At 53.4% G+C, this 21,651-nt stretch overlaps 2 protein-coding genes across 7 annotated transcripts in view; one reads left to right on the plus strand and one right to left on the minus strand.

Annotated features, from left to right (window-relative positions):
- The window catches only part of LOC132910065 (5'-AMP-activated protein kinase subunit beta-1), a 259,654-nt gene that overhangs the window by 110,476 nt on the left and 127,527 nt on the right, over positions 1–21,651 (plus strand). The gene's annotated exons all lie outside the window — the stretch shown is intronic.
- The window catches only part of LOC132910044 (dachshund homolog 2), a 143,884-nt gene that overhangs the window by 3,836 nt on the left and 118,397 nt on the right, over positions 1–21,651 (minus strand). For 4 of the 6 annotated variants that reach the window (XM_060965464.1, XM_060965465.1, XM_060965462.1 and 1 more), the window contains 2 exons: positions 6,605–6,751; positions 5,587–5,841 (listed from right to left, as the gene is read on the minus strand). In XM_060965464.1, coding sequence (XP_060821447.1) covers positions 5,587–5,841; positions 6,605–6,751 — 402 coding nt within the window. The remainder of the gene's footprint in view (positions 1–5,586; positions 5,842–6,604; positions 6,752–21,651) is intronic. The other 2 variants (XM_060965467.1, XM_060965466.1) reach the window with 1 other exon arrangement.

A 21,651-nucleotide genomic window follows, 5' to 3' on the forward strand; every position in this document is an offset into this window, starting at 1 on the left:
AACGATTACATATTTCATAAAGCGTCGAGGAAGGGCCAGAGGGACGACACGGTTGCGACCAAATACATGTCTTGGCGTCGATTTCGTCGAGGCGTAAACCGAAACGCGGCGCGAAGGATGAAACGGAGCGGTAATTAGTGGAAAACCAGCGAGCGCGAACTGCGAGAAAGGGGAAAGGAAAAGGGACGGGACAGGGATAACGGACGAAGGCAGGCGTGAAAGGGCCGCAGGTTTGCTCACTGAATTCCGCAAGGATTAGGGTGAAAACTGGAAAATGTCCCTTTAATGATATCGCGCCGAATTAACCGCCGGCGGACTCTTCGTTTCGGTCTACTTCGTTAAGCGTCCACGGGACGACGTAATGTCCCTTCGACCAGCCTTACGATCGTATCCCTGCCCGTGGATCGGAAGAAGGAGACCGTACTACGACTCGTATCCCTCCCTTGCTGAAAATTGAAAATCCTGCGAGTCGAGGTGAAATCGTGAATTCGAAAGAAAGGTCGACAACAAATGCAAACAAAAGTAGAGCATTCTAGTGAGATTTCTAACGTAGGTCGACAAACAGCCCCGAGCGAGAGATTTATCCGTCGATCGAAAGGATTAATCGCAAGAGAAGGAAGGGGATGCGAATATAATCGGCAAGCGTGAAATGGTGCCTCCTTGGGCAATGGTAAAATCGAATTGGGAGGCTATTAAATCCGAGTTAACAGGCGCGGCCTGGTATACGGACGAAGAGTGGAGAGAAGTCGGAACCGTGGCGATGTACCGCGTAGCACGAGTCGCGCGACCGCGCGGGACTAGAGACGTCGGGGCCGAGATTCCATTATGCTTTGTGCAACAATAGCTGAGGGCTGTTTCGTGGTAGGTGGGTGTGAATTCGTGCGTTCGTCAGAGCCGTTATATTCCATGGGACTGCGGAGCCGAGCGCGAGTGTTTGCGTTTCACTGAGCCAAATTACCTCTGGCGCCCTTATCCGCGCGCGGGGTGTTTCTCGTCCCTTTGATATCCAAATGACAATTTAACTGCTCAAGATACGGCCGGGTTGGCTGTGATTGCGAAGGGTGTCGCGTTGTGTCGTTTGCGCGCCTTTCTCGTCCCGAACGTCGCAGAACGATACCGTAGGCCGGGGATAAGTTCGTTGTTCGACAGAGTTTTTCTTGCCCCGAGGAGAAGAGAGACGGTCGTCGAGGAGCAGGTCGATTCGATCGAGACAGATCGTAGCCGCGAAACGCATCGGTGCACTTGGAGCCGCACGTACATCCGTGGATATCAGGCGACTAATAGTTTTGCTACCGTATTACACACCCTGACAAATCGCGGGAACAATGAAAACAATTTCAGGCCGTACCGAACGAGTCTGCTACCCCTCTTTCTCACCTCTAAACGGTTGGTATTGTACCCTCGTCCCGGCCGCCGATTTTTTCGGCTGTCGACTGCGGCGGAGAGGCCCCCGAGCGAGATCGGTGAAAGAAGAACCTCTCGAACTGTATCCGGTATGACTCTGCGTTTATCCGCACGTAATTAACTGGCGCACAATGCATCGCAGGAGAAGGCCAACTCGTCTCTGGAGAGAGGAGACGAAGAAAAGAAGTGGAAGGCGGCGGTAGCGATGCGGTGGCTCGGGAAGGGAGGAAAAAAGGAATACACGGTATATATATATATATATATGTGCTTGACCGTTCCTCGAAAAATCGAGGTATCGTGCCGGACGACGTGGCAACGTCATTGGAAACGCCGGTGCTTGGATCGATCAGTCTTTTAGTCGGCGAACGCTCGAATTCCACGTCCACGCGTCTTTCGTTTCGATGTTCCTTCTTTTGATCGTGGTTCGCCCCTCGGAATCGACCAACCGTCAAACTCCTCTCTCTTTCTTTCTTTCTGGATAATTTTGGTTTTACATGGGGCGAACGTTACGGGCCCGCATGAAGAAAAGTTTAATCGCGCAACATACAGATGGAATGTCTCGATCGGGAGCGGGCAAACGTATCCGTAGAGGCATCGAAGAATCCCAGGTTATTACACCGGCGTGTAATAAGTAATTTCCGAGGCGGCGAACGCTTCGTGACCTCGTGCGCTGAAAAACAAACGTCGTAGCGGGTTCGACGATCTTCTCGCGCGAGCATCCAACGGAGCGACTCCGCCGGAGGATCGTGTCCCGGCCGCGGTAATTGCTCGAATGCTGTCGATCTCTCTCTCTCTCTCTTTCTCTCTCCCCCTTCCTCTCCTTTTCTCTTTCTCTTTCTCGTGCAGAAGGCTCGAGTCGAGGGTTAGCAAAGTCGAGGAGAAAAAGACCGCCGATACACGAGAAGAGGAGTAGGAGTAGGAAGAGAAGGAGGAGGTGGGAAAAGGGGAGGCACGATGCAAGAAGGACTCGAAGGAAAGAACGAAAAGACGAAGGCGGCGGCGGGACGGCCACGGGGTTGATTTCATGTAGCGCCGCGTTTTTAATGCTCTGATCTTTATGTAAAACAGAAGACGGACGGTGAACGAGGGAGGAACAGAGGCGCTGGCACGGGGGCCGAGGGAAGGCGGTGAGCGAGGGCGAGGATATCCCGGAGACGGAGGATGCGGGGAGATAGGCGCTCGAGCACCAAGCCGACCGTGAAATTGTATGAATCAAGGAGGTGCATGGAGAAGCGCGGAGACACAAAAAGCGGCGATACGAGCGGAACAAAAAGCGAAGATGGCGAGAACGAAGAGGAATGCTCGAGCCACGATGCCCGCGTCCGCCTCGATTTCCAATAGAAACACCACCACTTTCCTGACGCTTTTCCGAACGAACTGCGACCTCCTGTTCACCTCCTGTCTCCACGAATCTCTCGCTTGGCTGGGCGACAGAAGCGAATTTAATCCGCCGTTCGCGATTTCCGACGAGAGTCGCGCTCCTTCCGTCCTTTCGAGGGGGTGTGCGACCGTTTCTCGGCGATAAATTCAAGCGTATAGTTGAACGAGGTCGAGAAGGAGCGAGCAAGATGGGAAAAAGTCCCTCGAACTGAATCGCGTCTCGTAATCGTCACGTGGAAAGGAAGAGGAGAGACCGACGATATTCTCGACAGCATCCGCTAACACCTAGTTACCCTCGCGCAAACTAGCGCCGAGCATACACAGGAGCGATGCTTCGTTCCCCTTCCAGTTTACCCTCCCGATTTCTCTAGTCCTGGCTTGTTCGCCGGAAAACCACGTCGTGTCTTGTGGATATATTCGCGGCGAGGGACGCTTTCAAGCCCCCTACCATTTTCAGCCTTCCCGTGTCGACGCGTTAGCTTCCTTTCGCCTCTATATTGCTCGTATACACGCGTCACGGTTTATCACTCTCGCGGGGTTATTGTCTTTCGTCTAATGGTACACGCACGTGTGCGCCGCGTACAGGTGTGTACATAGGATCGTCGACCAGCACCCGGATCGAGCGATCGCGCGCACCAGGAACACCGTGGCAGAATATCTCATCACGGCGTTTTCCGGCTGGAATCAGGCCGCGTGTCGTGTACTATTTTCTCGCCTCCCGCATATGCGACGTCAAGAAACAAGATTTCCCGTCCAGATGCGTCGACCAACTTACAACCTACGACCAATCGCGGTATATTGTATCGTTGCTTGGTTCGTTCCGGCTTTACGGTTCGGAGATTCCGCGCTGTAATAGATTCACCGCGGATACTTGTGCACGCATATTCCTCGGTGGACCGGCGCGACGCGAACGGGCACGCTTCCAACACAAGCGTTTAACCAGGACATTTATTTCCCAATCTGTCGATTACGAACGATTACGACGTACGGTCGATCGTAGGACGATGCAGCATTATCGCGGTCGAGGGACGATGTAGACAGGAGAGGAAATAAAAGACAGAGGAGGAAGGTGGAGAGGAACGCGAAGACGAGGTGCGGCATGTACGGTCTGTCGCCAGACAGCGGCCGACACGCGGAGTAGGGGAGACGTTATGGTTGCTGCGAAATTATTGCATATAGTCTGAATATTAAAGCGTGGCAGAGTGCTCGGTCGTACTCGTCGGGTGGTGGATGCTGGATGATGGACGCGAAGGAATCGTCGTGTGCGCTTGTGCGCGTATACGTATATACGTACTCGAGGGGGGAAATGGGACGCGAGAGAGGAGAAAGGAGCGGGAGTACAAGGGACAAAGCGAGCGAAAGGGAGAAGTAGACACACAGAACGAAAGGGGATGAGAGAGAAAGGTAGAGGGTTTAAGGGAAACGAAGGGAGAGCGAGCGAAGGAAGAAAGGAGAGGGAAGACAGGTAACGCCACCGAGAGCCACGGTGGCCGCCGGGGAAATTACGGCTCCTTCCTTACTTGCCAGAGATGTGCATAAACTCTGCATTACACTCAGTGGCACTCATACGTGTATTCCGCTACCGTGAGCGCGACCATCGTCCACGGATGTTTGCCGCACAGGCAAAAGTCGGTCGTTGCGAACTTATTAAACGCTACTGCGATTCGCTTCAACTGCGACCGGCTTTCCTCTGCATCTCGCTCGGCCCGCGCCTCCATACTTTCAAGCTCGTTCTCACACGATCTGCCCTTTTGAAAGTATTGGCAAGAAAGGAGTAGCGTGGAGATTTTAAAACGATCGACGCACCGATATTGCTAATTACCATTCCTTTCTATTTGTTCGAAAATCGATATGTCTATAGCCGTCCCTCGTTTGTCGGGCGATTCCTCGACGCGTTTCCCGCGTTCCGAGGAGAATGAGAGGCGCTGTTCGTATAGAATGCATGACTCGAAGACAAGGCGGCCCCGAAGTCCCCTCAGTGGCGTAAGTATCCACCTCAGACGACAACGTTACGTCGACCTATGTTTCTCCTTGTTGCTCGACCCGGCGGCCCCCCGTACCCCGCCGCCCCGTCTAAATCTCCGTTGTTTATTGCAAATGGATTCCGCATCATGATGCCCGGGTGGCTGTGGGACCCTATTCAAATACCTCGTGTTTCCTCGTCGGAACCGACTCTGGCCCCCCGTCGCCCGCCCCCGACTCGTCTACCCTCACCGCGTGTACGGGGTTGTTATTGCCCCCGGCGTGATTGTTCTCTATCTCTGTCGTTTTCTCTCTCTTTCTCTCTCACACCCCAGATCTTTCGAATAATTTACTTTGCGCGATACCGGCGCGACGCGCGTCTCTTTGCCCTCCGTTGTTTCCTTCTTCTCTTCTTTCTTTCCATTCGCTACGATATCCGCAGCCTCTTCCCCCTCCCATCGAAAAACCGAGGCTTCCTCTTTTTTGTTTGGGTAATCGAGGATCGAAGTCACCCGGCCGGAAGATCAGAAAAATTGAGTGGATCCTAATACGGGAATGCGATTATCCGAATTAGCGGTTTGCCACGGGTCCTCGCCCTCTTTTCATCGCAGTCGCGCCGCTCCCTCTTCTCGTAGCTATGAGACGGATGCCCGCGAGGCTCGCCGCTTTTCTTAAATTTCGCTCGATCGCCATTGTTAGTCCGCCAGCTTATTTTCTGTCGTCCGTGTGAGCAGATTGACTCGATACAAAGAGGCAGAAAGTTATCGTACCACTCAGCGTCTCGACGTTGTACTTCTCGAGAGTTAGATGGTTAGTCACAGGATGGTGCAGCAAACTGACCTTGGTAATTTTGCCAGAAGGCGGAGGCTTGGCTGCCGATCAGGTCCAAGCCGTATCCCCATGCCGGTTTCTCGGGGGTAGAGGGTTGTTGGGAGGGACGCGGTACCTGGGCCTCCCTGTACTGTTGGGCCTGTTGCTGTTGCTGAAGGGGTTGCTGGGATGACTGTTGCTGCGAAGGTTGCTGTTGTGACTGCGAGTGCACCGGACTAGCTTCCGGCGGCTCTGAACTCGTACGAGCCTCCACCGTCACGTTTTCTAAACCACACAAAAGAAAGGAAGAAAATCAAATTGGCCGAGCGTTTTGCTCGGTCACGGTGTTCGTAATAGTTTGTCCTGCTGCGAGAGCAGGTAACGATCCCTCCACCAGCCGTCTCGAAGCGGCGAATTCGCGTGCTCCGTTTCATTCGAAATTAGTATCGCTACTCTCTGCTTTTGACAGGGTTAATCAGTGGCGGCAGCGGGAGTAGCAACGTTGTTGCGACGCGAACAGGATTCCTGACCCGCGTTGTATATCGGAATAAGAGATTTCACTTAAAGGGTTTCAAGCTCGTGCTCGAGTTTTGCTAGTGACAGGAAGAAGGGTGCCGCCGCGGTGTGCCTCTCGCTGCCTCCGAACCCCTACCACCGAAGAATCGTGCCGTTTATCGTTTAACAGTTTAACCGGAGAATCGAGAAAGAGGCGAGCATCGGGACTGCCGTGTTTGAAACGGGAAGGGGTAAGGATCTTCCCGCCGGCAGGGGATAAGTAAGGAATCGTATTCTGCCGGGTGTCAGGCTGTTTGCTTTGCCTCGGCGAATTAATTAATTTATTCCGAGATCACCGGTAGCCCGAAGGCTCTGCGAGAGAAATCGTCTGGGAAACAGTTAACAGAACTCGATGGAAACTCTCCCGTTTCTACTACGTCTTCGTGCTCTTCTCTTTCTTTCTTTCTTTCTCTGGTATCACGATAATCCTTGAGCAAGCGCGCGCGAAGTCGCCTCTTTTCCCGCTCCATTTTCACTCGAAACTGATACTTACCGGTAATCGCTCTGACTTGCTCGGAAGAAGCCCCCGTTGCTTTCAACGCCTCCTCGAGCTGCGTGCGCCTCTTGATCTCCAGTTCCAGTTGTTCCTGTAGGCGTTTCCTTGCCCTTCGTTCTTTCTTTAGCCGCTTCTGGTACATCACTGAAAGCAGAAACATCGAAAGCCTTTAGCATAATTTCTACCGGGGATGTCGCGTGCGACTCTTCCGAACGACTTCGACGGACACCTGTCAAAACGACTTAACGGTAGGCGGTGTTCACGGTTCCCCAGGTGGTGGAACCCCGGCGCGGTCAAAGTCCAACGAAATTATCTCGGCGTATCATTGTACCGCGGGGGGTTTCACGGCCAGCACAGGGGGCTTCGGACCTCGAACACGCGTCTAAGCGGGGGTCTGATCGTCCCGTCGGCTACCGTACGCGCCTGTCAACGATGTCTAACCGAGGATCGACGTCGATCGATCGTTCGATCTAGTTATCGATCGATCTACGAATTGGGTGCCCGGTTAAACCGGTTCCCCTTCTCGACGCCTCGCACCATTTGCAAACGGGAACAATTTTTTTTCGCGACTGCCTCGCAGCTGTCAGCTCGGCCGTGTTTCTTGATTACTTTATCTCGATAGAACGTGGCCCTCCGGTTGCTCGACCGTATCGCGTACTACGCTTTGCAGCGACTCGCTACACCGATTAGGCTGGCGATCGCTTTCTCTCGTGTGTTTTCGCTATCTTCGAAACTATCCCGAGCCGATAAGAAATCCGTTCGATTCTCGGATTGTAGAATTCTGGCGAAAGCGGAGGCGCGCAGGAAGAACATTCGACATGGTCAGACGCGTTCTTACAGACAAGCCGATCGAGCGATCGGCCGAGGCTCTCGGGTCGGCGCGTTTGAACCGTCCCTCCTCCTCTTGTCCGCTTTAATTATTTTCCATTATTGCGAACCGCCGCGTCCGGCCATTGTGTCTTGCTCGGGATCACCCGCTCCCGGCACTTTCGGGCCCCGATCTCTCGCGAACCTGGGCTTTGTTGTCGACGCCTCGATCGCGCGATCATCGTTGCGATCGGCATCGACGGCGTTGCCGCTTCTACGGTGGCCGGATTTCGCGGAACGCAAGGAAACAACGCGAGAGCTGCCTTTCCTGGGACTACCCTGTGTTTAACGTGGAAGTCGGCAGTTAGCGTCCAATTAATCTCGTCACCGAGGAAACGAGTGCGAGTCGGCCACGGACGCGCAAGTGCATCGTCATTTTTGTCCGACCCACGCCGAAGGGTGCTATTAAACGAGGAGGCGTCGTGGAAATTGTAAAAGATAGTTTACACACCGTCGGAGTATCGTTTCGTTCGCACGCCGCTTCCTGTATATCCAGGATGACGCGCGTAAAATTAGAAAGCTCCGAACTAAGGTTAGAGGAGCAGCCGAAACCGGAAGATGGTCTCGACGATTACGATCGGACCCGATTCACCGATATTTTCCAAGCGATCGGCAGGTGGACACCGGTTGAGCGTCACTGATACATGATTGATTCCCAGCAGACAAGGCGCAGACAACCCCTTTGCCCCCTCTACCTGATCACGATGCCGGTATACCTGTGTCCCCTTCCCCCGCGCGCACACCTTTGTCTTTCTCCGTTACGATCTTGCTCTCGCCGACTTTCGAGGAACGACGCGGTTTCGAGACGTTGCGGCGTTCCTCTCTCTTTTTTCCTTTCTCGTCCCTCTTCGATACTCTCTCTCGCGTGCTCCGTTTCTCCGTCTCGCCAAGTTCCCGTCCAGATGCTGTCTTCTCCTCGCTGTCGAATAGGTGTGCAACGATAGCAGGGTAAGGAGAAAGCTCGCGTGAGGGTGCGGAGAGGAGGAGGAGGAGGAGGAGGAGGAGGAGGTGGAGAAGGAAGAGGAGGAGGCCGAGAAGGGAGGCGGAGGAGAGGGTTGGCGAGGGCGAGGAGGGACACGAAGCAAAGTACGCCGGTGGCGGGTGGGTGGGGTGGGACAAGGTGGGAAGGGGACAGACTTCTCTCCGGTGGTAGGAGCGGCCTGTGGGGTACGAGGGAGAAGCGGGGGGCGCAGCATTATGATGCAAAGATGGCGCGGCTGCGGCACCCTAGAATTAGCTCGAGCACTCGCCATTGGCCGCTCGGCAAACCACTCCTTCGGTAACAACCGACTGCATACGTTGCATACTAAGGATACACGCGAGCCCGGCAAAGAATTGCCCCGAACCAGGGCTGCCCCGGCCCGACTTCCACCTACGATTCCGAAAGCCGCTCGAGTTTCTCTCGTCGCGACTTTTCCTCCGCGCGCGTCCCACTCCGCGATCGAGAACCGCTTCGACGATCGTGAGCGAGACACAAGCAGGAAGGTGTTCGTTGGTTCTGGTCTTGCGAAAAGTGGTTCATCCACGATCGTCCAGCAATTTTGACGTCTACGCTGTACGTTGCACACGGTACCGATCGTTGCGAGTCAATAGTTGTTCGGTAACGACGGTGGATGGCCTTCCCGCGAACTGTCTCTCCTACGGTCTTCGTTGCGACTTTGTTCCGCCTCGGTTCCAGCGCAACAGCCGTGTAACAGCTTAGCGCGAAGCGAAGAATCGCTACGCGAGCATTCCTTCTTCGTTGTTCCTGTTCGCGGCATCTTGCGTTTCCGAAGAGTAGGAAAGACTGGCGATCGTCTCTACGACCCTCATTTCTCCCCCGATCGATATCGATAAGTCACGCTGCGTTTCTACGCGACACAGCTGCAAGTTGCGCGAAGGTCGATCTCGCCGGCATTGCCTGTTACAGCGACTGGCAAGCGACGATCGCGCGTTCGAGAGAAAGAAATCCCCGGTCATGGTTATAAAATCAGACCGAACGAATATCGCCTGGATACGCCGAACGCCGATGAGTCGCCCGTCGACCGAGAAGCCCGCGAAGGGAATTACCGCCAGGTTCGTTCACGGGGCACAGGGGTTGCGCGATCGAGGTACCGGGTCGAGGGATACCGCGAGTGGGGGGAGAATGCTCCATTAGATAATGCACCGGAGAAGAAAAGTAGGGAGAGAAAAAAGGAACGATAAACGGGAAGAGGGAGAGGAAAGAGTAGGCTTTCTTTCACTCTTTCTCTCTCTCTCTCTCTCTCTCTTTCTGTCTCTACCTCTAGATACGTCAAAATGCATCAGCTACCGCTGTGCGCTCAATCAGAAATTTTCTGGCCGCTGTCCGCGCGGACTACCCACGTCGAAGACTCGCGAACTCTCTCGTCGCGTCCGCCTACGTTTAACGCTGGACCGAGATCTCGTGGGCCGATATCGATCTGGCCGCTGTCACGACCGGAATGGTGCAGATCTCGATGTGAGAGAACGCGGGTGAAACGTACGTGTGAGAAACTGGACGGAAAACGACAAAGAACAGCCACGTTGCGTCGGCAACGTCGAGAGATTTTGCGCTAGGTATCGCTTCGGGCTGTTTCGAAGTCGTCGCCTATCTCCGGGAATTAGCGGCCGGCCGCGTAAACAATCAGGGGAAACGCGACGGGGCAAATCCAATAGGGAAACCCGCAGAAACTAATATACAGGCTCGGTCGTCTTACCCGGCTCGCGTTTAATACACGTTTTCCTGCCGGAACGAGAGAACAGTCCCTCCGGGAATAGCAATATGATTTACATTTTGAGGTTATATTGACCATTCCCGGCACCTGCAGCGCTCGCTCCTTCCTAGCCCGCGGCCTTCTTCGTCGATGACCGGGATTTGCTTAGGAAAAATTAATAATACCCTGCCCAAACGATCCCTCCTTTGCCTCTGTACTGCTCTTTGGTCGATTCGCGATTCCGCTATATCTTTCCCTATACGTTTCGATTCGCCTCGTGCCAATCTCTTTCCGCGAAATCCAATCGTCTGGTGTTCGAGAAACTGCAACGACTCCTAAGGTCGAACAGTGAACGAGATTTATCCTCGGAAAGGGATAACGAGGAGCCAAGATTAGGGTCGTGGAAGCTGGCCGCGTACACTTAATGCGTAATTACGATTCATGAAGGCGGATGAACTGCGGCGTGTGGACGAGCGCGCGTAATCTTGCACGAATACGTCCTCGAGGGCCGAGGAGCGGTCGAAACAGCCGTTACCCGGTGTTTAAAGGGGTTCTTACGCACCTACTCGAGACGCAGCAGCAGTTCGATCTCCTCCGACGGACAGCATCTGTGCTCTACGGCTCTCTCGATATCCATACAAAAGCCGTCCGTTGAATAACATTACGCTCGAGCCACGCCGCTCGCCGCGGACGATTATAGTCCAACGAACGTCGATAGTAGTTAGACCGTGTATCCTGTGCGAATGCTAATTTCGGACGGCTGGAACCGATGCTCGACCGAGTCCGTCCTTCGGGCTAATCGACGAAACCGCGAACCGATGTCTTCCGGTTCTCTGCTCCTCTCCCAACGCTCGTTTCTTTTCTCCACGCATGCACGTACGCTCACGTTTCACAAGGGGAGAGGCCGTTTTTTGTCGCCTCACGAAGCGCGGAGGATCGATTCTTCGGGACGACTGCCAGAGATTCACCGTGACAATCGTGCCTTCTCACCCTTCTCTCTTACGCGCGCGCGAGGGTCGCTTCTCGTTCAAATATCAATTTTGTGGCGAGAACTTTTCGCCACCCTCCTCTCTACTCCATGACCCATATGGAAATGGAGATCGGTCATCGGAATCCAGTTTGCCAGTGGAAACATCCCCGAGAGGGTCAAACGCGTTCGGCTCCCTTGCCTGCGAAGGGTAGCTACCCTTGGACTGGTTTCCATGCCACGGAACGTCGTAAAGTCGAAAGCTTTTCGCTTTTACGTATTATTCTTTTATCCGATATCGGGATAGCCGGTATCCGGCGGCGAGGTATACCAGGGAAAATCCTCTTTCGTGCTCGTCCCTTCGGTTTTCCGGGCCACGAAATATTCTCGCGACCATTCGCTCGAGTAGCGTCTGTTTCGTCTCGCCGCTTGTTTTCATAGGACAAACTAATTTATCCTATTAACATCCGTTGTATACGTTATCGTCGGGCTCGGCGATTCTGTTTATCGGACAGACGAGCTTTAGATTCGCGTTGAAGGAAAGAAATCGAGAGGCTAGACCAGCGTAACGCGAACGAAAACGAAACACGCTTCGCGAAACTGCCTGCCGGGGCAACGATCGTGTTTCGAACGAGATTCAGGCCAACAGGCGGAAGAAACTCCAACGACCGCAGAAACAAATACGGAACATCCTCCTAGCTTCGCTTCTTCAACGTTTTCGTCCACGTTTCGTCTATGCGTTCAGGTGTGGTCGGACATGGTGGAAGCGTGCCGGAAGAGACGTAATATGCGACCGGTGCGGCGCTTGAATTACGCTACCAATATGAAAATGTTTACTCCGCGGGTGAGCGTGGGTCATTCGAAACCGACCGATCTGGTTACTCGGTCCAGCGCGCGGAAACGTAATAGCCGTAGTAGCGTTTTGCTCGACTTCTTTACCTTCGGCTCGAACCCTTTGGCGAGATCGAAGAGAGAGATCGAAAAAACCGAGCGTACGCTCGATGTGTTCGTCCCTGACGAATCGATCGACGCGAAAACGAGGAAAAAGACGCGAATCCCGAGAAGAAGGAGGAGTCGATCCAGTTCGGTGGATTCGAAAGGGGAGGATCGCGTCGCGTCGTTGGTAACACGTCTATTCCCGGATAATTGTTTTAAAGGTAGCAATCGCTGTCGGGTTACGACCGGCATACATTAATTTAGCCCGATTTATATTATATTATCGGTAAGTATGATCGTCGATGGAGCGGGATGATAGGGCTGCGCCGTGATAACGCATTTCGCGCGCACGTTCGTCGGTTAACGGGAGCCGATTGACCTCGAAGCTCGTTACGTCCAAGGACTGGCAATTACGCGCCGATCAGGCCGCTATAGTGCAAGAAAGACAGAAAGAAATCCACCAAAGAAAGGCAAAAAAATAATACGATCGACAGAAGTTTCTCGAGTCGAATGGGACGCCGGGGGATCCGTATCTGCGAGTCGTTGCTTTATCGGTAGCGAGCAGCGGCAGTTTTCGGGGGCTTCGGCGCTATGGGACGCGTGTTTTATTGCCCGAAAACCGACAGATATCAGGATTATGTGTTCCATCGACGTCGACGCTCGTGTGCGCCACCCATTCGACGCGATACGCTGTCTACGGATCTTTAGCGACGAATCGAGGGAACGAAAGAAGCGTAGACATTCTCTTCTGCTCGAACGGACGTTGACGCGAATTCGCAGCGTCCGTTTTCGCGTGGAAACTCGAACTCGGGGAAAGAGTCTCGGCTTCGTTGATCGGAAAATAAAAGTCGAATAAGAAGAGAAAGAGAAAAGGGAGAATAGAGGATCTACGGAACGGAACGAATCGCGTTAAATATAATGCGAACGAATGCCGATGGCAAAGGCGGTGGTGGCCATGCAGAGTCCGAAAAACGTTAGCTAGATGGTTATCGTGGTAATCGCAGGCCGAACCGATAAAATAAGATCAGAGCCTTTCTAATGCCGGGTTATTTTTTTAAATGGTTCGCTCGATCAGCCTGTCTTCTTCACCCGTGTGCGCCTGCTCGCTCTTTGCCGGTCGGCTCTCTCGGGGTGAAACTATTTTGACCTTTTTCGCGCGTAGACCTCGCATCGAACCGAGTAATTTGGATTTGCAGTCGCGTAAGCGCCACCCTTGCCCTGCCCGATATTATTTCCCCCTATAAAACTCGTATCTCGCAGCGAAGAAACCGGTGTTTCGAGCTCGGTACCATCTGGACCTCGATGTAGAAGAATTTCGTTAAATATTCATACGGCGAAGAAAGCGCACGATGTTTTCTCTACTAAAAGCGGAGCATTGTTCCACTTTTTTCTGCCGGCAGCCCATGGCGTCCCCCGCGAACGAAACCCCGTTGTTTTTTCGCCTCCCCTATCGATACGCGATCCACGCGTCCACAGATTGCTCAATGACGTTTCATTTTTCCCCGAATATCCAAAACACTGATCGGGGGACTGGAATCGAGTTCCCGCAGCGTACTACAGCCAGAAATGTTTTAGCTTATCGCGTTTAATGCCATCCCTTTGCGTCATGAGGAGTCGAGGAAGCATCCCCTGGGGAACATACGGCAGCTTAATGGTGAATTTTTGTCGTTATACGACCGTTTTCACCTCGTTTTCGTTTGCCACGCGGTCCATGTCGGACGTGTCAGCACGTCTTATCCAGGTTGCTTCGTAACGACACAGATTTTCTGATAGATTTCTCCTCGACGGCGATATCGCTATCACAAAGGCGACAATGCGCATATTTTCTCTTCTCGTTTTAGATCGGTGGAATGAACCGAAAGCGGAACAAGCAAAATAAAAAAAGAAAAGAAAAACAAAGCGACCATCTCCACGCGGCAGTGTACGAATTAAATTCTTAAAGTTCCCTCCCGTGCATGTCGCATTCCGCGAGTCCCCGAGACATCTAGAATCGAGTTACCTCTAGGCTGCTTCCGTCTCCGTGCCGCTCGGGGGAACCGATATTAATTCCCATAAATTTCCTTTCAAACGTGCACGAATCCTCCCGCCGCCACCCCCAGCCTCGCCCCTTCAAAAGCAAAGGACTGTTTGCCTTTTAATCCGAGTATGCAAAGAACGTTATTCTTCTTTTCCGTCGACAAAACGGCATACAGAAGAAAGGGACGGTGGATGGGTGCGGCAGAGTCGAGGCACCGGCAGCTTACGACGAGCTCTTGCAATATTTAACGACGCGATGAAAGCTGGCGAAATCCGAAAGGAACGCATCGTTACGCCTGGCGTCTTTAAAAACGAACTCGTTTGCTCTATCGGAACGGCTGCTTTACTGGCGAAGTGGCGCCTTAAACTGCTCCAGCGAAAGAGCCGAGGAATTGACGGTAATAGTCGGATTGCGAATGCACGAAACGGAGTAGGTTCTATTACGATAGTATCTCGAAGCTGCATAACAGGGACGCGGCGATTCCAGCGACTCCTAAGGATTCGACTCCAAGTTCCCGCGCAATTTCATCGTAATTACGATCTAGCCGAGAGTAGAGTTTGTTCCAGTGGTGCGACCAGAGTAAGAGCTGCAGGTCGAGAGACGCCTTAGACAGAGTGGCAGGGATAACCCGTTGGTAACTGGAGGCAAATGGAACGTCGCGGCGCAGCACGGCGGAGCAGTCACCGCGATCCTCCTCCGATCGAAGACGTTGTTTTTCCGCGCGACAGCGGCTAACCGCGGGGGAGGCTGATTCCGAGCCGTATCGCAGAATGTCGGGACGCACGGCACGCGGAAAACGAGATCCATTCGTGTTGTTCTTTGAGGCGGCACCCGCAAAGGGAATGTTTGCGGCGTTCTCGCCGGCTGGAATGGAAAAAGGAGAAAAGCAGGGAACAGATTGAGTGGCGCGCGCAGAGAAAAGAGAGGGCAAGGAACGACACAGAAGTACCGGAAGGGTGGATGCGTTTCAATCGGAGACCACAACCGCGGTCGCTTTTCTTTTCCTTTCGTTTCAGTTCCGTTCAAGTGGCTCTTCTCTCCGCCGCAAAACTCTACCGACCGACTCTCGGCCGTGTTTATACAATGTAATGGCTTGTGCCAGCATTGTGCTGGGCGGCCCAGCCGCTCATCGTGCACGCCGCCGTTTCGCGATTCCCTTTCGGCATTCGTTTGGCACTTTATCACGCCCCTAGATTGCCGCATTAAACATCCAGCAAAGGGAATTTCGACCCTAGTCGTGTCCCCCGCCGTTCTTCACTAGCGTCACGCGTCCCCTGCGCGACCGTTTTCACCGAGATTACCGTCCGAGTTCGCCGCGATTACCTTTTTGTCCGATTTGCTTCTCCGTTTCTTTCTCCAAAACGGACAAATTTCCATCTCTCTCTCTCTCTCTTTCTCTCTCGACACCTTTGACGTACTCCCTTTCTCTTTCGCTTTAATCAGCCTTCTCTTTTTGAACCAGGTACCTTCATCGCGCTCACGTCGCTCCGTCTCTGGCGTCTTTGTCGATCGATGACGCGTTTAGTAATTCAAGAGGGCAAAAGGGAAAAGGGACGAGAAGTAGGAGACTCTATGGAATTATGGCAGGTGGAAGACAGCCGACCTCCCTGGACGGCGATCGTCGTCTCCAATCTACCAGCAGATATACGGTGTCGCGTTACACGCGTGGCTAACGCTATCGACCGGGAGAAGGCCCGGCTTCGCGTGTACACGCCCGTACTCGCACCGGAACGGTCGCGTTCCATCGTCCTGGATATAGGATTGCCACATTCAACAGCCGGGCACATTGTTTACGCGTACAGGTTCTACCACTGAAGGACTAATCCGTCTTTCGCGGAGGCCTGCGAGAGATTTCCCAGATTCCTAGATCCGGGACGTCTTCTCGACTCAACCAACTCGACCAATCCGATCCTCTGGAAGGGAACGTAGCTACGGTTCGGAGCAGCGTATTCGTAGAAAGCCGGAGAAAACGTTGACGAAACGATCGGTCACGTAATACGTGCGAAGCACCGCGAACACTCCGAGCCGGATATGACTAGGACCGAACGATTATGCGCGGACTAACGTAATCGTGAACGGTATGGGAACGATCGTCGATGAATAAGTCCGGGCCGCGTTTCTCGAAGGATATCGAGAACAAGGGCTTCTTATGGTGCGCACCTTCGGGGCTTCCTTTCGCAACGAATTCCCTGAAACTTTTTCGAGAAACTTGACCGTCCGCAACCCCCTTCCACGTTCAGTCAGGTATCCGGACTGATTTTTCTGCGATCCATTTTCGATCGAGACTACCTCGCTAGACTTCTCTATATATAGGTTCATGTAAAATCATCCAAGAGTTATCTTACGTTTCTTAAGTCGTTCTGATTACGTAGGTGCAAGGAAGTTCGGCCTTTTACCGCGAAATTACGAGGAACAAGCTCGCGACGCGTTGCCGTGACGGCGCGGATAGAAGAACGGAGATGCGGTAATTGCGTCAAAGCCAGTCGACGAATTTCAATCACGCCCGGCTCCTCCCTCGTCGTCGGAAAATCATCCAGGCATTATGTATTTGCTCTCGAGTATAACCGGTTCGGTGGGTTCACCCTCGCGAAGTCGCCGCCCGAAGCTTGGCTCGGCTTTCTCTCCGTCTACCTCTCGTTCTGCCTCGCTCGCTCTCTCGTTGAATTCGCGCGAGCTGTCGCCCCCGTCGCGGTTATTAATATTTGCCGACAATTACCGAACCGGCGACCCCTTTAATTCCGCTTCTCCACGACCAAGACACGTTCGAGAGATCGATTCGGAACGACCTTGTTCCTTCCTCGTTCTTCCACTTCGATGAACTTGCCTTTTTTCTCAACTCTTTCTCATTACGGATGCCGTTTCGGCACGAGATCGCTATATTTGCGGCCGCGTCAAGAATGGAAAGAAGCTGCTGGCCATTACTTTATTACGTTCGACAGCCGAGGGGTTGCTCGAACGCGACCGAACGATCTATGACATCGGGCCACGTATCAATAGCGAAAATTCCTACGAGAAACACGCACAGAGGGCAGGGACTCCAGGCGGTTCGACGAAAACCGGTCGCTTTATTCCGTGATATATGTGTGCATTAGTTGGCAGAGCTTCGAGGAAGCGGCAGTTGCTCTTCTAAATCCTTGTTAGACTAACTGCCTGTCGTTTCCTATTCGCGTCCACCAATATCGTTGCATATAGTCTTCTAACGATTATTTCGTTCGGCGAATTTCCCAAGCGCTTTGATCGGTCGGAGCAGTTCTTGTCCAACGCGATTCCTCGTATTCGCGAATCTTAGTAAAGCGAGTCGGAGTTTGTGTTTGCAAGGCATCCGTTCGTCTCCCTCTTGTCCGGTTTCTCGAAGAGCTGCTTTGCCCTCGTGGAAACTAGATCCATAGTTTCGAGGCGAGCTGGCCGTCGGAACGTGCCAGCTTCTACTTTGGGGATTGGAAAACCCATCAACGCCCGCGCAGTGGAGAGGAAAGGGAGAGAAAGATAGTTTGGCGTCAGGCTCGTCCCAACCCTCTCCGACTACCTTTCTCGCTGGACGGTCCAGAGAACCCCTTCGTTCTCTTGCAAAGCTCTGTTAGGATCCCGGAGCCGTGCAGGAGCCCCGGAAGAGACCGTCCGTGAGAGGGGGAGACCGAGTAAGCTCCGCTTACTAAGTACGTTTTGCATCTAAGACGCTCACCGAGTTTAACTACGGGGCTTTGCGGTACCGGCGACACAGACGCGCCGGGACAACGAGGCGTTCTCGCCCGTATGGTCAGCTCTACCTCCAGTTGGATTCTTTGATCGGGAAGACACGGAGGAGCTATAGAGGGAATTTCCATCGAGACGTCTTGTTTCGCGATAAACACCGTTCGTTGGTCCAACCAGTAGCTTCTTACCGAGTAAGGGACTGGTAGTCGGGAGAAAATTGAATAATAGAATTCGATGGGTAAGGAGAGGAATTTGTTGAAAGGAAAAGCACGAAGGAATGGCGAAAACGAGGATCCATGGAGCGTTGTCGGGCTTGGCTAGGAGCGAGCGCATAAAAGCCCGTAGAATGACGTTTTACAAAGGGTCTATCAAGCGTGGAGCAATGTTGATGGGCAACAGATAAGCGGAGGGCCGGTGCAATTTCGCTCGGCGTGCAGCGGCGCAGTCAGCGTCGCCGGCGTTACGATTTTTACGACGCTCCCTTTACAACCGACAAAATGTAATTTTCTGCGATATGTGTGCGGACACCGTGGGGGTCGAAGCCACGACGGAAAGCCGGAGGAGACGGAACGACGCGACGCGAGCGGCAGAGTCGAGACTGGCAGGAGGAAGAATCGCGGAAGATGTAGGAGAGAGAAAGAGAGAGAGAGACAGTTAGAGAGAGATAGAGAGAGAAGAGACGATGGTCGCGGAAATAGCCGGTCGCTTTGGTCGAAAGGTTCTGCGGCGACCCTCGGTCAAGAGAGCGTGCTCCTCAGCTCGCGAGTATCCCTCGGGAAAGGAATCGAAGGTTATTATAACGAAGGAGGATCGTATCGTTCGATTTACCGTAGCTATAAAATTTGAGGAATTTTCAAATACGTTTTCAAATACGACGTTTATAATAGCGGGGCGGGGGCATTCTCGGTCGCGTTCACCTTGGTTGGCAAATAATTTTAAGCGGCTACGCGGGACGTCGTGGCGTCGCGGCGATCGAATTATTGCGAAGGATCCGCGACTCGGTGTCGACCGTAAATTTCGCCGGACAATAAAGAACCGCGCCGGATGGGAATTCTTCGTTCAAAAGGGAGGACCGCCGAAAAAAAAGCAGAACCAGCGACGAGGGCTTTCTCCTCTTGGTCGACTCGGTGCCGCGGCCACCGAACGGGAGACCATCCACGCCATTCATTTTTTCCACATTCGGACACTGTATGACGCCAGTGGAGAGCCGTCTTTCTGCGCGACAACGACCTCGTCTTCGGTGGCGCAAGCCGAAAAAGCCTCGGTTCGTTCGGCAACGGAATTGATTTTTGGAATTTATCGTGGCGAGCTTCCGTTCGCCGCGGCTCGCTTCGCAATCGGCGCGTAAACAAGTCGAGTTTACGACAGGGTTGCACCCGAAAGCACCTTCGACCGGTTAATTGGAAGGCCGGTCTAATCGCGCCGCGGGCCACCGCCACGAAAGAGGCTTTGTTCTTTGTTCCGGGCGAACGCCTTCGCTCTTTCTCTCTCCTTTCCCATCCCTTACCACACTCATTCCATCCTTTCGCGTCAACCTTTCCTCTTTTATACTCTTTGTAGTTTAACTTCCGGTACAAAAGAGTCATCCGCTCGCTTGGTTCTTCGTCGTTCCCGGACCACTGCCTTCTCTTCTCCAAACTCTAGCTGGCCTTCGTGGTTCGAGTGAACGAGAGAAAATATTAACGAAACATTACCCTTCGGTGTAATCTGATTTTGGAACAGGAAGAAGAACGAGAAAACGCGGGGATTTCGTCGGACTGGTTGAACGAACGATATGTGTATCGGCGAGCCATGTGGCGCACGATTTCGCCGGCAACGCAATGCGGCAGTCGCAGTTGGGCCGAGATAATTAGGTTTGAGTGCACTCTGGCCGCCGCAGTCGGTAACTCAGTTATCAGTGGACACCCCGCGTACAATGGCTATCACAACGGCATCAAACATAACGCATCAATTAACGTGAACAATAACCGAGCCGCGCCAGGGGTGACGGGAAGGGTAGATGGCGCGAGCTCCAACGTTCAGGGCCCTTTCTGCACCTCCGCAGCGACTACGCTCGAAACCGATGGTCGCTCTACTCGCTACCGATCGCCAACCACGTTCGACTCGTATTCTACACGATCTGTAGAAACTTCTGCGCGCACGGTCTAATCGTTAGTTTTTTCCCCTATGAGCCTTCGGGCCTTTCAACGTTCGACCCGAGGCGTCTGCGAGTCGACCGAAGAACACAGACATTCCGTGCGTTCGTTAGCCGCGCGGGCTGATAACGAATTCGGCGAAGCGGCGAAAAAGCAATATCCAGAAGACCGAATGTACGCGTGAATCCGCTCGCGTATGCGTGCCGGTACGCCTCTTCATCCATACATGCATATCCATAAGTGCGTGCTATCGTGAGGGAAAGGGAAACAAAGAGGTAGGGTGAATGTATAGAGGGTTGGAGAGAGATAGAGAGGCGGCAAGGGATGAACGTTCGTATGCATCGTGCACGATCAGGGCCCTCTGGCGTATTCAAAGCGCGCAGCGTCGCTCCATCTCGAGGAATGCGGCAATCGATTATCACGGTCCTGCATATCGATACTACCGTCGGACACAGGGCCGCGCGGCGCAGAACCGCGCGCGTCGAGCCGGAGACAGCAGCGAAGAGAGAGCGAAAGAGAAGGAGAGAGGGAGAGAGAGAGAGAGAGGAGGAGGAGGAGGAGAAAGAGAAAGCATTGGGGGACGCCACACGCTAGACAGGGTGCAAGGGTGTCCGCTTAGCGCCGCTCTCCGCTACCCTGGCCACACACGCACACGCGGCCGACTAATGACATCGGCTCCTCTATAATACTCGTGCCTCGAATATCATCGGCCCGATATTGCCACCGCGAGAGATTAATGTTTCGTCCTAACCCATCCCTTCCTCCCTCCCGCTCTGCATCGCTCTTTGCTGCTCCGTTCTTTTCCGCGTGTATCCCTTTCTCCTGATGGTCGTCGACAGTTCTTTAACGGCACTTGCCTATGTTGGGCGCGTGTCCTACTCAGACTTCTCGTAATGATCGCGAACCCCATCGTCAAATCGTTCGCTACGATCGTGATGTTCGTGCAAACGAGTCGAGGGTAATCGAAATCGTAGAGTCGCTCTTTTCTTTTCTATAAAGCAATTCGTTTCATGCGAAAAGGAAAATGTTGGCATCGACGCGTCTGTCGTCGTCTGAACCGATAAACGTCAAAGCTAGACCCTGCCACTCTGGAAACTTGGAGACGAGTGGAGTTTCGGGGCACGGCGAGATGGTAGTTCGTCCGCGACAAGCGGCTAGAACGATAATGGCGGCTATTAACGAGCCGTATCGGGCGTGAAGACACCTGAGCCCAAAATATCACCGCGATTAATGCAATTACAGCTTACAAGTCCCTTCGGCTCTAAGACCTCCAGTATTACTAATTCATCGAGCGCGTAGATGTGTTTCCGGCGAGGCTTCGGCCTTCGTCCCGCCGCTCAATCGCCTTCCAACCTTCTCTCCTGTATTAGTACTCTCTTCCTTCCCTTCCTGCTTTCCCTCGACCTTCGCCGAGACCGATTTGTGCCGTAGAATGAGAGAACCACGAGATCTCGAGGTTGCGCCGCTCATCGCCGAATAGGTAACGCGCGTATCCAGCAGCCGGAAGCTGGTCGTTCCTTCACAAGGGTGGATGAAGAGGTAGGTTGGCAACGGATTACGGCGTTTTCCGAGTCCCTGGTAGAGCGGTATCGGCTTTTGGCGGTTGCGGTTAACGTAATTACGCCGAAGGACCTATGCGGCCCCTCGCGCGAAACCGCGAACGTCTTAGCTCCGCGTCTCGGCCTCCGTCCTCGGCCCCTTTCACCCACCGTCTTCAGCCCCTCGTCGGCCTTCCA

This window comes from Bombus pascuorum, chromosome 8 (genome assembly GCF_905332965.1).
Source record: "Bombus pascuorum chromosome 8, iyBomPasc1.1, whole genome shotgun sequence".
Lineage (NCBI taxonomy): Eukaryota > Metazoa > Arthropoda > Insecta > Hymenoptera > Apidae > Bombus > Bombus pascuorum.